A 15,293-nucleotide genomic window follows, 5' to 3' on the forward strand; every position below is an offset into this window, starting at 1 on the left:
CTGTCCTTCAACTACTTGTCCCAGCAAAAAAGTTAATCCACGACCAGTCTGGAGCATTTCATAAGTTTCTGGAACATTTTTGCTCAGTTTAACACAAAACTCTATTGCATAATCAGCTTCCAAACACCCTGATTGCATCCTGCAAAACTGGTCAGCTGTGACAAGCCAAGTTTAGTAGGGTTTATTCAAAGTGCTGTTCTAGTCATCTCCAGTCTGGAAAAACAAAAGGTGGCTTATTAGGTGTTTGGGGATGATGTACTAAAAATACCATAATCTAGGATGCTTATAACTGTCTCCTAAAAGAGAGTTTCAAAACTTCTGGAATTCACCTTGTATGATGGATGGCTGGGTGGCTGGGCATAGGTGTGTGTGTGTGTTTGCAAAAGAAAAGATTGCACTGGTTTGATGCATATGAATGAGGACAGCTTCATAAAAAAAGTGTCAGTTACTTAAAGTGGATGGAGCTTGTGAAGGAGGGGGGTGGGCTCAGAAAAAACATGGATCTCAAGATACTGAGCCTCCCCACTGAGGTGATGATAAATGAGTGATTTGCTGTGCTTAACAAGACATGTCCACCACAACAAAAAGGATGTCCTAAAAGCATTCTGGTTATACTTGTAACTCATTCTGCTCTGTCAAGGATTCTCATTCTCCTAACACTTATCCCTCCATCACTCCTCTATCTATGGTACTACTCCGCAGCTGTAATCACTTGAGAACAAAAGTGTCACATATTACTCTCCCCTCTTCTTCATGTTATCAGTCCCCCCCGCTCCACTGGAACCTTCCAGTCCCCATTCTCCTTTCCAACACTATTTTCACCAATCGGTGCCTTCAGTTATCTCTCCATTTTAATGCCTCACATATCTACCCTTATTCTCAGTTCCCTCTCATATCCACCCTCATCTCCCCACTCACTTCGTCTCCCTCCCCACTGCTCCTTCACCCCCCGCCCCTGAGCTATCCTCCTTCCTGAGTCATTTCTGTTTCTCTTACCTGATACCTTCTCCTTAATGATATTTCTTATCAACCACACCTCCATCCTTGTTCATCGCTCACTCCATTCACCTCCAGTCCCCCTCTCTAACGATGTTACTCCCCTGTTACATTCTTATGAAACTACCCCCTCTTGACTCCTGATCCACAGTCTGTATCTGCTTGTATGCTCGCCCTCTTGTACCTGGAGAGTTTCTTCTCGCTCCCCATCACTACCTTCCTTTTATCTTCTTCCCAGTTACACCCACCCCCTCATATAATGTCGGGTAGCCCCACATCTCCTCTATGACCAGACACCTGTGTTTGTCCCTCTCTCCTACTTCAGCCTCTCAGCATCTGGCCTAAAGCCATATCTTTCCTCTGTTGAATTCTTTTTCTTTTCTTGTCTTGCAAGTTACTGGGTAACCCCAATAGTGCCAGTGGACTGAAAATCAGCACCCACTTCACACTGTAAAGTGGTTGGCATTAGGAAGGGGGTCTAGCCGTCTTTGTGGCCTCATGCAACCCATTGAGTCCTCTCAAACCATCCAACTCATTCCAGCATGTAAAACAGGCATTAATTGGTGATGAATTAATCTATAATATAAATCGGACATGGGTGATTGTTGTATTCTTTCTTGTCTTGAGGTTCACAGCCAAACGGCTGCGTGGATTCACATGAAAAATGGCACACATGTGGAGACTGGTGCATAGATTGGAATGCAGTTTGTATTTTTTTCCTAACCCCCACACTTACTGAGAAAATCGATCTGAAGCTGTTTTCTGACTGGGGTGGAGTCAGGAAATTTTCATACAGCTGGAAGCTCCAATCGAAACAGGGGACCCGAAATGATCAGGTTGAGAAACGCTGTTATAGATTATGCCTAACCGAAAACGATCACAGCCACATCATCCAAACAGACCGGGTGAAACCGGGCTTAGCTGCTGGTTACTATATAAAGTAATTATCCTCAATGTATTTTATTCTTGTATTTCAGCTTGATCAGCCCCATCATGTCTGATGATGAAGAAGCGCCTCCTGATCTTGTCCCCGCAGATATTGTTAAGGTCCCTATAACAATCATCACAGGATTTTTAGGTAAGCTTTACTGGATTCTGAGGTTTTAACACCCTTTACTTATTTTGCACCCTTTCCACATACATTTTCTCTCCATCGAATATAGCCAAGGGTGGGATGCAGTGGGATGGTTCTCCCTGAGTGACAGTTTTAGCTAGGCTGCTTAAAACTCTATAGCATTGAGGCCAGGTTTGGGGTGGAGAAAGCAAACTCAAGGGCTGCCTCAAGCAGCACTTTTAGTTTGTGTTATATAAGATTGTTTTGGCCCAGGGGTGAGTGATAAACTCGAAGCTTTCTTGGGCAACACACACCCTGGCTTTACCACTGTTTGTGCTCTGGTTTTCATGCTACTTTACTGTTGCAGGATTTCATTGTAAAGATATTTTATGTAATTAACAAATATATTACATAATTAATTGATATATTTTCTAATCAACAGGTGCCGGTAAAACAACATTATTGAATTATATCTTGTCGGAAAACCATGGGAAACGAATTGCTGTAATTTTGAATGAATTTGGAGAAGGTAATTAATTTGAATTGTGTTCCTGCCATGGCAGGATTTCATTGTAAAGATTTGTTATGGAATCAACTAATAACTAATTGTGAGGTTTTATTAAAACACCAGGCCATGTGGAGGCTTGTATATGGTTGTTTGAATTGCTAAAAACAACAGCCAGATCCTTCTCAAATTATACTCTTTCTTTTTTCATTCTGTTCTGCATTGTACTACATATAAATCTGTCCCTTTTCTTTTATCTTTCCTTTTACTGGTTTCATTCATTGGACTGTGGCCATGCTGGGGCACCACCCTGAAAGGTTTTAGTTGGATAAATCAACCCAGTACTTATATTTAAAGCCTGGTGCTTACTCTATTAGTCTTGTTTGCTGAACCACTAAGTTATGGGGATATAAAAAGTGGTGGTGGTAGAGACAAACAAAAACAAAGACACACACACACATAAGTCCTGTCTACCAAATTCACTCACATTGATTGGCTTAGGGCTAAAGGATAAAACACTTGGCCAAGGTACTGCGCAGTGGGACTGAACCTGAAATCTTGAGGTTGTAAAGCAAGTGTCTTCCAGTTGCATATTGGTTGGTTTTTAGTCTACCCCCTATTCAATTCTTCTCTATTTCTTGAGAAATGGATTTTGTGAGTGGTCCTTAATAACCCTTCCCACAATGTAATGTAAGAGAGAGAGAGAGTGAGAATCCCCACCAGTATTTGATTATGGTATTTATTGATTTTAGAAGGATAAAAATCAAATCTTGGCAGGATTTGAACTCAGAATGGAAACAAGAGGAAGCAGTGTTGGGAGGTGTCCTACCCACTACTCTACCGATTTCACCAATCTGCTGTCTAAGAACTATTCTTGACTGTCTCACACAAACAAATTGGATCTAATGGACCTTTGTTTGATTATTCGGTGGGAATAGGAGGGGATGGTCATGGCATGAATGGCCTTGATCATTCATTTGTTTACTCACCCATCTATAATAACCATCATCATCATCATTTAATGTTCTTCATCCATGCTGGCTTGGCTTGGACGGTTTGACAGGAGCTGGCAAGCCAGGGTATTGCACCAACCTCTGCAGGATGTTTACAGTTGGATGCCCTTCCTAATGCCATCCCTTCACAGAATGTACTGGATGCTTTTTACACAAACTCAGTTTTGCTTCTGCTCAATTTCTCTACCAAAGTATTGATCCACCTGGGTTTATACTCGAAGAAGACACCTGACATTAGGAAAATGAGTCCAAAAAGCCACATGGTTGCAAAACAAATTCCTTAACCACATGGCTTTGCCTGCTTTCTATGTTTTCATTAGCATTGCTAATGTTTAACTCTTAATTAATTTACAGATATAACATAATGATTCATTCTACTTAGGTTAGTCTTTTACTTGTTTCAGTCATTTGACTGTGGCCATGCTGGGGCACTGCCTTTAGTCGAGCAAAGCCTAGTACTTATTCTTTCGGTCTCTTTTGCCGAACCACTAAGTTACGGGGACATGAACACACCAACATCGGTTGTCAAACGATGGTAGGGGGACAAACACAGACACATACACACACACACACACGCACACACACATATACGACGGGCTTCTTTCAGTTTCTGTCTACCAAATCCAATCACAAGGCTTTGGTCGGCCCAAGGCTTTAGTAGAAGACACTTGGCCAAGGTGCCACGCAGGGAGACTGAACCCAGAACCATGTTGTTGGTAAGCAATCTGGGAAAGTTTTAGTCTGATCAAGTCATCCACAAAATAAATATTGCCCTCGCTTGCTTGTATAAATGCACAGCTATTATTGTCCTGACTGATGGTGGCATTACGATGATATTATGAAATCAAAAAGTGTATTTCTTAAATGCCAAATCCAGACTTCTTCCAAAATGGTTCACTTGATTCTTTCTGTTCAAATATTCTGTCTTTGTTTCAATTGATTTTCAAAATAATAAAGAATTTACTCAAATAATTTTTGTCATTGTTCAGCTGGTGTTTGGAACAGAAATTTATATGGAAGGTTTTTTGGCTCCAGGTTCCTCATTCCCTGAGATAATTCTTACAACAATGGTCTTCTGTGAAGGACAATAACTTATAGAACATTTTCTCAGTTCCTCTAAGCAGACCATTTCTGCTACAGTCTCACCTGCTTTAAATTACATAAAGCATAGAACCGAGGTTAACATAGTCACTACCTTTACCTTTATTCATCAAAGAATATGGCATCTGTGATTTCTCTGTCTTAATTAAATACTGAAGTTGCTGTTGTTTAACCCTGGGTTAATTCTTATCCAGCGATCAAAGACATATAATCAAAAATATTTCAAACCTGACTCTCATTTTTTATTTAATTTCGTTTTTTATTTTTCTTGTAGAAATACATTTTTCAGTATCTTTTTTTTTTTGTTGCTAAAATCAGGGAGATTGGGCTTCTAGTTTCTTATTAAAATGGAATATAGCATATTGTTTATAATTTATTTCATTATATCATCTCATATCACATAAAAAGCACCATTTTTTGTGTGGTCAATGCCAGTACTGCTTGACTGGTCCCTGCAAAAAGCACCCACTACACTCTTGGAGTGGTTGGCGTTAGGAAGGGCATCCAGCTGTAGAAACCTTGCCAGATCAGATTAGAGCCTGGTGCAGCCTCCTTGCTCACCAGCCCTCGGTCAAACCGTCCAACCCATGCCAACATGGAAAACGGATGTTAAACGATGACGACGATGATGATGATTGTCTAATGTCTGTTTTCCATGCTGGCATGGGTTTAATGTTCTGTCCAGATGCAGGCCTGGCTGTGTGGTTACTCAGCTTGCTTTGCAACTATGTGGTTTTGGGTTCAATATCACCTTGAGCATATTTCTTCTACTGTGACCACAAGGTGGGCGATTTCTGAGAATGAAGTTGGTAGATGGAAACTGTGGAAGCTCGTATGTATGTATGTTTGTGTGTTTGTTTGCCTTATCCCTTGACAACTGGTATTGGTATGTTTACATCCCTGTAACTTAGGGGTTCAGCAAAAGGGATCAATAGACGAATAAGTACCAAACTTTAAAAAGTGAGTGCTGGAATTAGTTTGACTAAAACTCCAGCATGGCCGCAGTCTGATGACTGAAAAAAGTAGAAAAAAATGTGGAAAAATTTATATAAATATAACATAGTGTGGCAATAAAAGGCTTCTATCTGCTCACTGAAGCTGCTAAAAATAATAGTTACATCTATCTCAAATCATTCACAGTCTCTCCCTTGATTAAAGATGACCTGCAACAACAAAAACAACAACATACTTTAAATCTATGACATTCACTGGTTGTATGTCTAGAAAAAAGAAAGAAAAATTAATCTATGCTGTTGAAAATATTCTCTCTCTATTTCTGCCTGTCTCTCTCTCTCTCTCTCTGCAGTTCTCTTGCTTGGACAAAGAGACAATCTAGAGACATCTCATGCTTCTTTTCCCTACAAAACACCAATTTATCCAAATTCTCAAATGGCACAGAATGTATTGTTGCAATCACAATTTCTTCAGATTTTCATTTTCTTTTACTACTTCTTAGTAAAACTCCTTCTTCTAATCAAAACTCCTTCTCACCCTTCTTGATGAATCACTTCCCAATCCAAACACCAGAGTCGATAGAATTGACTCCGCAACCCTATCCTAATATCTGTGACTCTCTGCTTATTTGAGAAAATCTGATATTAAATAATATATCCTCTCATATTATATTGGTGGATTCTGTAGTTGCTTTGATGAATGAGAGTTCTCCAAGTCACAGCTGACCAAAAATGACCATCACCCTATGACCAGCTGTGTGCTGGGTCAAAGCTGAAGTCTTCTTGTAGTCTCCTCTAACTGTCTCTGTTGTCCCTTTTCCCTATCACCACAAGAATTGTGAACAATGTTTGATGGTGTCTTGAACAACCTGCACAGTGAATATTTTTAGAGTGAGAATGGTTTGTGCAGAGCCAGTCCCATTCTCTTGTATTGGTCTGATGCAACAAGTGTCATGCGGTCAGTTGTTATCAGGAGGCAGAAGTTGTAAATGAGCAACCGAAAGAGCTGAAGATCCTCATCTACCCTGGGTCTGATGCTAATTAACCCATAACTGGGATCCTAGCAGAGTTTATTATTCTGGGTCAGGATAGACCTGGGGCTAAGTGGTGGCTGCACACTCTTCAGAACTCTGAAACTAGGGCTGCATTTAGGCTCAGGACAACAGATTAGATTAAATGATTAGATTTTATTAGGATTATACTGACCAAAGGACATGTATAAAGTTTTGCCCCTGGACTAATGTCAAGTAGTGCAGTATCTGGACAGGAATTTATAATTTCACTTTTTACCAGATTTTGGCTATTTTTATTCTTTTGTTTCAGGAAGTTCCATTGAGAAGTCTTTGTCAGTTGGTCAGAAGGGGGAATTATTTGAAGAATGGCTGGAATTACGAAATGGATGTTTGTGTTGCTCTGTCAAGTAAGTCATTTTACATATGATCTTGGTGGTGGTGGAGGTGAGGGTTGGGGTGTTGTTGTTTAAACTTGGATTGATCAGACTTATAATTGAAAGCATTCCAGCCATGGCCATCTTGTCTTATTAGGAATCTATTGGACTACATTAACTAATTTTCTTGGCACGTAAAAAGCACCATCCGAATGTGGCCGATGCCAGCGCTGCCTTGACTGGCTTCTGTGTCGGTGGCATGTAAAAAGCACCAACCGATCGTGGCTGTTGCCAGCCTCGTCTGGTACCTGTGCCAGTGGCATTTAAAAAGCACTCACTACACTCACGGAGTGGTTGGCATTAGGAAAGGTATCCAGCTGTAGAAACACTGCCATCTCAGACTGTAGCCTGGTGCAGCCTCCTGGCTTCCTAGACCCCGGTCGAACCATCCAACCCATGCTAGCATGGAAAACGGATGTTAAACGATGATGATGGTGATGAATATGAAGGAATTTTAGCTCATCTTCAGCAAGCCAAATGAACAGGACCTAATGATGATATGGATCTGGAGATAACCTCTCTTATGAATGTGTTTGTTAAAAAACACAAAAATATGTCGACAACAAACGAAAATCATTCATCAGTGGAGGTGAGAATGCTGCATGTGCATTTCTGCCTGATTGAGCTTTGTCAGTAGCATGTACTCACTGACAACCACATGCTAACACAAATGCATCACAACTGATATGGGAAAACAGTGATTGAAAAATCGCTGGTGTTGCAGTTAGCTACTCACTTGAGTAAAATTCTGTTATGTGCAATGACTACATGCTACTGACAAAGTGCAATGAGACAGAAATGCACATCTGGCATTCTCACTGCTGTTGATGGAGATTTTCCTCTGCTACTGATGTCTTTTTTGTGTTTTAAAACACAGCATGTCCATAAGAGATATTATCTCTGGACAAATACTGCAGTTAATTTGCTTTTTCATGTATCTGCATTAAGCATGATACGCAGCTGGCTGTTTTATTCTATTGATACTTCCGTTGCATGTAACGGGTATTGCACTACTACTATTACAACTACTACTACTGATGAGGGGTGTGGTGGTGGTGGTAATGCACAATTTGTTTTAGTTATTTTTTAATGCCATTGTATTTCTTTTTGTTTTGGTGTTGAACTACTGTTGTGGCCATGATGGAGCACTGACTTGTGGATGTCACTAGTAGCACGTTGTAGCAACAATAACAAGCATAACAACTACTGCTTCTATAACTGTTATGTTATATAATAATGTTTAAATCTGTTGCAGGGACAGTGGAGTGAAGGCCATAGAAAATCTCATGCTAAAGAAAGGAAAATTTGACTATATCTTATTAGAGACGACAGGTTTAGCTGATCCAGGTGAGTAGATTAGCAAGCAGACTGTATTCTTGAAAGATTACCTTTTGGTGGAACCGACACCTTTAGCTGATCCAGGTGTGTGGTGGGGCACAGGGTTTAGTATAGGGAGTATAGTCTTGCCAGCTGCATTAGTAAATGGTACCATGAAAAAGTATCCCTGTCATAATGGTTAAGGGTTATGAAAAGCATCCAGCCATGGAAATCAGACACTGGAGTGTTGTGCAGTCCTTGGATATATGTTGGAAACTGTCAAACCATCTAACTGACGGAACATGATGATGATGATAGTGTGTGTGTGTGAGCATGTTGGAAAATATTAGCTTGGTTGGAAACAGGTGAGGCTTGGGGACAAGAAGGACTTCCAGTCATAGGAAATCTGTCTCACTGTACTTTGTCTAACCCATGCAAACATAGAAAAGTGGACGTTAAATGATGATGTTCATGAATGTTGATGATTTTATATTTTGTCCACTGAAAGTATATTTAGTAATTAAAATATTAAAGGGTTAAATAATATTCTGGCATGCAGTGAGGAAATTTAATCCCCCTCTCTCGGAAGGCACAAGCACCTACACACACATATACACATACGGCAGTTGAATTCCGTCTACTAAATTCAATCACAAAGCTTCGGTTGGCCCGGGGCTATAGCAGAAGACACTTGCCTAAAGTGCCACGTGGTGGGACTGAACCCGAAGCCATATAGCTGGGAAGCAAGCTTCCTAACCACATGACCAAGTGATAATCAATGTTATTAATTTTACCATCAAGCAAAGCAAGTGAGAACAACTCCTGACTGATTCAATCTTTATAAGATCAAATGGATACAAATTCATTGCAGAGACATTCTCTTATTTCACTAATGAACAAGTAAATAACTCTAGTAAAGATTGTTTGCCAACATAACATGGCAGTCCTGGTTTAGGACAAATGTTGCTGTAATTCAGCCCCAGGAGACATCATCTTCTGCTGGCTATATGATGACACGATCTGTGTCCTTATATTTTCAAACAAGAGAATCTAGCATCCCCACTCAGCTCAAAACAATATCTGTGTATTGTGATTTCCGGATTACTTTCCTTCATCAGCACAGAATAATTGGTCTGGAAATAACCTGGAAATCGTGATACACAGATATTGTTTTGAGCTGAGTTGGGGTGCCAGATTCCCTTGTTTGAAAATATAAGGACACAGATCGTGTCGTACAGCCAACTGGAGACGATGTCTCCTGGGGCTAAATTACAGCAACATTAGTCTTAAACCAGGACTGCCATGTTATGTTGGCAAATAATCTTTACTACAAAGTACTGTTGCTGAATATCTCTCGTTGTGAGATTTAAAAATGAAAATTTTAAGAAATAATTTCTTTTTAAAACTTCAAAATTTAGGAAAAATATCGAAAAGTATTCTTTCCTTAGTTTTATTAATCAGACTTGGACGCAAAGGCAAATATAATTCTGAATAATATTTCTGTTTTTCAAGATGCTCAGAAATGTAATTGTTGGTTTTCTGAAATTTTATGTAGCAAAATCTGTGGTACACCTAGATATATAGAAAAATTATGAAATATACCTTTTTCCAGACGCTAAAATATCAGCATAAATTTTCTAATGTCTAAATTATGTTTTTAAAATTTACCGCACCTCAATTTACTCCCATTTTTTCGAATATATTTGTTAAATGTCTTAAATTTAGCGAATAAAGGGAAATAAGCCAATCTTCAAAAGCACGAGTTGTTTCCCTTGAATACGCCCGTCTTTTCCTTTTCACTATTTTTTTCCTTATTTCCCGTTTAATAATTTATACTCAAGAAGGCGGCGAGCTGGTAGAAATGTTAGCACGCCCGTCGAAATGCTTAGCGGTATTTCGTCTGCCGCTTCGTTCTGAGTTCAAATTCCACCGAGGACGACTTTGCCTTTCATCCTTTCGGGGCCAATTAAATAAGTACCAGTTACGCACTAGGGTCGATGTAATCGACTTAATCCGTTTGTCTGGCCTTGTTTGTCCTCTCTGTGTTTAGCCCCTTGTCGGTAGTAAAGAAATAGATATTTTGTCTGCCGTTATGTTCTGAGTTCAAATTCCGCCGAGGTCAACTTTGCCTTTCATCCTTTCGGGGTCGATCTAATCGACTGGCCCCTCCTTCAAAATTTCAGGCCTTCTGCTTAGAGTAGAAAAGAATAATTTCTACTCAAACCAAGTCTCAAACTCCGAAATATGCATTTAATCTCATCGTCTTTGCGGATTCACACGTTTCTTTTGTTTTCTAAATTTTTAAAAATATACACAAGAAAGCTTGTGACAGAACGAAGGTGTCCCTGTGACATAATAACTAAAGCTAAAAATGGCCATCAATTGGGAAAAGAAGCTTTGTTCAATGTTTGAATGCCTGAGATGAGTTTTTATATGTTTATGAGTTTGCTGCTGCTTCTGCATCATTATCATCGTCGTCGCTAGTGTCCATGTTGCATTTTTGCAAGGATTGGACAGTTTGACAGGATCCAACAGGTCCAGGGATGGTCTCATGCTCCAGTGTCTGTTTGAGGCTGGTTTCTAGGGCTGGATGCCCTTCCTATTGCCAACCAATTTACAGAGTCTGCAAGGCGCCCTTTTTTGTATGCCACCAGCACAAATGAGTTCATCATGCAGCTTACAAGATTCTGAAAACTGAGGAGGCAAGGGTCAGCTTCATGCTAGTGGATGAAAGGTCAAAGCCTGAATGGACAGGTGAGGGCTAGAACAGGCTCTTGTTGTAGAGAAGCTGCCTGGCCACTGACCTTCAGAAAAGAGGACTGTATGAGCTGCATGGGTTGACTGGTCTGGCAGGAACTGGTAAATTAGAAGACTGTATGAAGTTCTGCTGTTTGCATTGGCATGGTTCCTATGGCTAGATGCCCTTCCTAATGCCAACCATTTCACAGAGTCTGCTGGGTTTTTTTTTTCATATGGCAGCAGCAGCAGTGAGGTTGGCAAGAAACTTGCAGGAGAAGACCCTCACTCAATTGAGGGCGGGAGGTGGTTTTGTGTGAAGTGAGGAGAATTTAGGGTGGGAATAGAGGGTCAGAAATATGTTTCTTGCAGTAGAGAAGGAGGAGATAGAGAGCTGCCTGGATGAGAGAAGGGACAGAGAGAGAGATGAAGATGTAATGGTGTGGAGGTAGGCTTAAGTTACAGGGAGGTTTATAGAAGTAGAAGCAAGGATTGGATAGAGCGAGTGGATGGGTAAGTTCGTAAGGGTACTGGGAGATGGAGGGGAGGGAATATAGTGAATGGACAGAAATAGAGGGAGGGGGTGTCTGGAGGATATATTGTGGTGGGGGGGGAGATCTAATTAAGCTACATTTCAACATGTTCTTTGGGATTCATTAACAAATGAAATTCATGTTAATAAACTTTTAATTTACTCCTTTTTACCAGATTCAAGAACACACTAAAAAAAAAAGAAGTTGCCCACCTGCAATAATGTAATATACGTCTGTTACCCAGCGATGTTCACCCTTAACTTGTCTGTGTCTTATTTTTATCAAAAATATTTTTTGGGTGCAAAACATGTATTTCGAGCCTTATGAAGAATATTGCATGTCAGTAAGATGCAACGATCTGTTTTATCTTGCCATGAATGATTTGTTTTTCTCGAAAATGAGGGGTTCAATAATTTGTTGGTAGACCTACACATGTATACCCTTTCCCTGTTCCTTCATAATCTTCTAAATGATGGATGGTTTTTCATGAATTTTGTTTTAGACATACATTTTACATAGCGTAGATTAAGATTATTGTTGTGCAAAATGATTTTTGGAGTGAGTGTGAGGAGTTTGGGATTATTGACACAAGTTGACTTTGTTTCCTCATAGCTTTCAATGTATCACGATTGGAATTTGATGCGGAAAAAGACAAAAAAAAAAACAAACCCAAAACCATATTGCAATCTACATCGTCTGCAACCGTGTTTCTTCCAAATTTTCTTTAAAACCCCAATATCCAATAAGGAAACAAAGTTGGGGGCAATTATCTCAAATTTGTTTATGTGCAATAAAGTATGCAATTGAACAATTATCGTTGTAAGTTGATTATTGACCAGCAAATGACTGCTTAAACTGTATAATATTATGCGGTCAAGTAAGATCACATTCTCTTTGTAATATAGCATCATGAACACATTCTCGCAGAATGTCTGATTAACCGTTACATTATGTTGTTCATGGAAAAATTCGCTTCAATTTCGTTTAGTATCACACTGTTGGATGGTGGACGGACTCAACGTTCAGAAGGACATTTGTAAGGAGACTCACTAAAATGTAGAGGGAGGCAACTCTGTACTACTGAGTTGCCTCCCTCTAAAAGTGTCTTGTCTTGGCGCAGATCTTATAATTTACAAGAAATCTTGGCCGTAAACCTTTTTGAATATTATCCGTTCCTTACTTGGTTCTATGGCACCGAACTTCCCGCTTTAAAATGTCTGAATTTAGATTATAATCTTTCGACATGAGTCAATGTATGAACTCGGTTTCAGTTGCAATTTAAACAACCACATGGATTCGGGTTCAGTCCCACTGTGTGGCACCGTGGGCAAATGTCTTCTACTATAGCCTCGGGCTGACCAAAGCCTTGCGAGCGGGTCGTCTATACACACACACACACATACATACATACATACATACATACACACACACATATATATTTGACAACCGATGTTGGTGTGTTTATGTCCCTGTAACTTAGTGGTTCAGCCAATGCGACCGATAGAACAGGCTTACAGAGAATAAGTCCTGGGGTCGATTTGTTCGACTAAATGCGGTGCTCCAGCATGGTCGCCGTCAAATGACTGAAACAAGTGAAAGAATAAAAGAATAGCAGCTTAAGAATTTTTCCCATGAAGAGGCCTGAGCTGGTAGGATCGTTAAGACGTCTTTATATTCTGAGTTCAAACTCTGCTGAGGGAGACTTTGCCTTTCATCCTTTTTGGGGTTGATAAATTAAGTACCAGTTGCGTACCAGGGTCAACATAATTGACAAGCCCCACCTTCCCCAAAATTGCTGGCCTTGTGCCAAAATTTGAAACCAATACTCTCTTTTACTCTTTTACTTGTTTCAGTCATTTGACTACGGCCATGCTGGAGCACTGCTTTTGTCAAGCAAATCGACATCAGGACTTATTCTTTGTAAGCCTAGTACTTATTCTATCGGTCCCTTTTGCCGAACTGCTATTTGTTTCTAAATTTCATTAAGCAATGAAAGATGGCCTCACACATTGCATGTCTGGAGAAAACATTTTCTGTCATTTTTCACATTAATCTGTAATGTTATCTCAAGTTTACTTCATGTGTGTGTGAATGTTTGGCTGTGGGACTAACCCTGGAGTGAACTCTCGCCCAATTTTCAATAAATATGAGTGTGATCTTTGCCAGAGCAGCCAACTGGCTTCCGTGCCACTGGCACGTAAAAGACAGCATTCGAGCGTGATCGTTACCAACGTCGCCTTACTGACTCCTGTGCCGGTGGCATGTGTAAAAAGATTCGAGTGAGGTCATTGCCAGTACCGCCTGACCGGCCCCCGTGCCGGTGGCACGTAAAAAGCACCCACTACACTCCCGGAGTGGTTGGCATTAGGAAGAGCATCCAGCTGTAGAAACTCTGCCAGATCAAGTTTGGGACCTGGTGCAGCCATCTGGTTCGCCAGCCCTCAGTCAAAATCATCCAACCCATGCTAGCATGGAAAGCGGACGTTAAATGATGATGATGATTTCTTCATGTATTGTGTCTGTGTGAGTGTATGTGGTATTTGTGTATATGTGTAATTTCTCCCTCTTTCTCTCTTCACACACACACACACACACAACACACACACACACACACACACGTCCCTTTTAATGTCTATTTTTTGATGCTTGCATGGGTTAGATGAATATATTATGGCGGCGTAGTTGTACAGCTGGCTGCCTTTCCTGTTGCTAACCTTTACCTGTGTTTCAAGTAAGAGATATTTTATTCGACGTCTAAAGTGCAAACCAACTGAATGACCCATTGACAAAGGAAGGAACAGTAACATTACTGCCTCTAGCGGAATGATTGCCAGAGAAGCAAACTTGAAGATAAACACACACACACATACATGTGCACGTGCACACACACACACACACACCACACACACACACACACACACACACACACATACACATACACACACACATATTGTTCTCCTATTACAACTATGTTTAACCCTTTTGTTACCAACCCGGCTGAAACCGGCCCTGGGTCTGAGTACAAATGTTTTGTTTTCATAAGTTTTGAATTAAAATATTCCACCAAACCTAAGTCACAATTTATGTTCCTAACACTAGCTTAATGATAACGAAGTTATTTTACTAAATGCTTTGTTATATTTAAAATAATTAAAAGAAACAGAGCATCTCAAAATAAATACAGTAACGAAAGGGTTAAACTCCGTCAGATGACACAAAACATGTCATACATGTATATGTATTGCCAAAGGATTTGTGGATTAGATTTAGTTGCCCTTCCTGTTATTAAGTTTTTCACGTGAATATTATTAACTCTTGATGAGTTCTTTGGCTTTTATTAATAAGCCCAGCACTACCAGAGTTTGAAACCTTTTTCTTTCTACCACTACCTCTGTTTCACTTTTCTCTTTGTTTTCTTTCTTCAGGACCAATTGCATCAATGTTTTGGGTGGATGAAGAATTATGCAGTGATATATACTTGGATGGTAAGTAAATTCTGTGTTTATATGTGTGTGTGCGTGCGTGTGTGTGTGTGTGTGTGTGTGTGTGTGTGCTTACCAACCACATGGTTCCGGGTTCAGTCCCACTGCGCGGCACCTTGGGCAAGTGTCTTCTACTATAGCCTCGGGCCGACTAAA

The 15,293-nt window shown here is 40.2% G+C and overlaps 1 protein-coding gene across 5 annotated transcripts in view; it reads left to right on the forward strand.

The window, feature by feature from the left end:
• Nucleotides 1-15,293, forward strand: part of LOC115214923 (COBW domain-containing protein 1) — a 118,287-nt gene that overhangs the window by 19,407 nt on the left and 83,587 nt on the right. For all 5 annotated transcript variants that reach the window (XR_005000303.1, XR_005000304.1, XR_005000302.1 and 2 more), the window contains exons 2-6: nucleotides 1,974-2,074; nucleotides 2,493-2,579; nucleotides 6,946-7,042; nucleotides 8,325-8,416; nucleotides 15,081-15,140. Coding sequence is in view for 1 of the 5 variants with exons in the window: in XM_036505258.1 (XP_036361151.1) it covers nucleotides 1,990-2,074; nucleotides 2,493-2,579; nucleotides 6,946-7,042; nucleotides 8,325-8,416; nucleotides 15,081-15,140 (421 nt within the window). In the remaining 4 variants the exon portion in view is untranslated. The remainder of the gene's footprint in view (nucleotides 1-1,973; nucleotides 2,075-2,492; nucleotides 2,580-6,945; nucleotides 7,043-8,324; nucleotides 8,417-15,080; nucleotides 15,141-15,293) is intronic.

This window comes from Octopus sinensis, linkage group LG8, assembly GCF_006345805.1.
Source record: "Octopus sinensis linkage group LG8, ASM634580v1, whole genome shotgun sequence".
NCBI classification, from domain to species: Eukaryota; Metazoa; Mollusca; class Cephalopoda; order Octopoda; family Octopodidae; genus Octopus; species Octopus sinensis.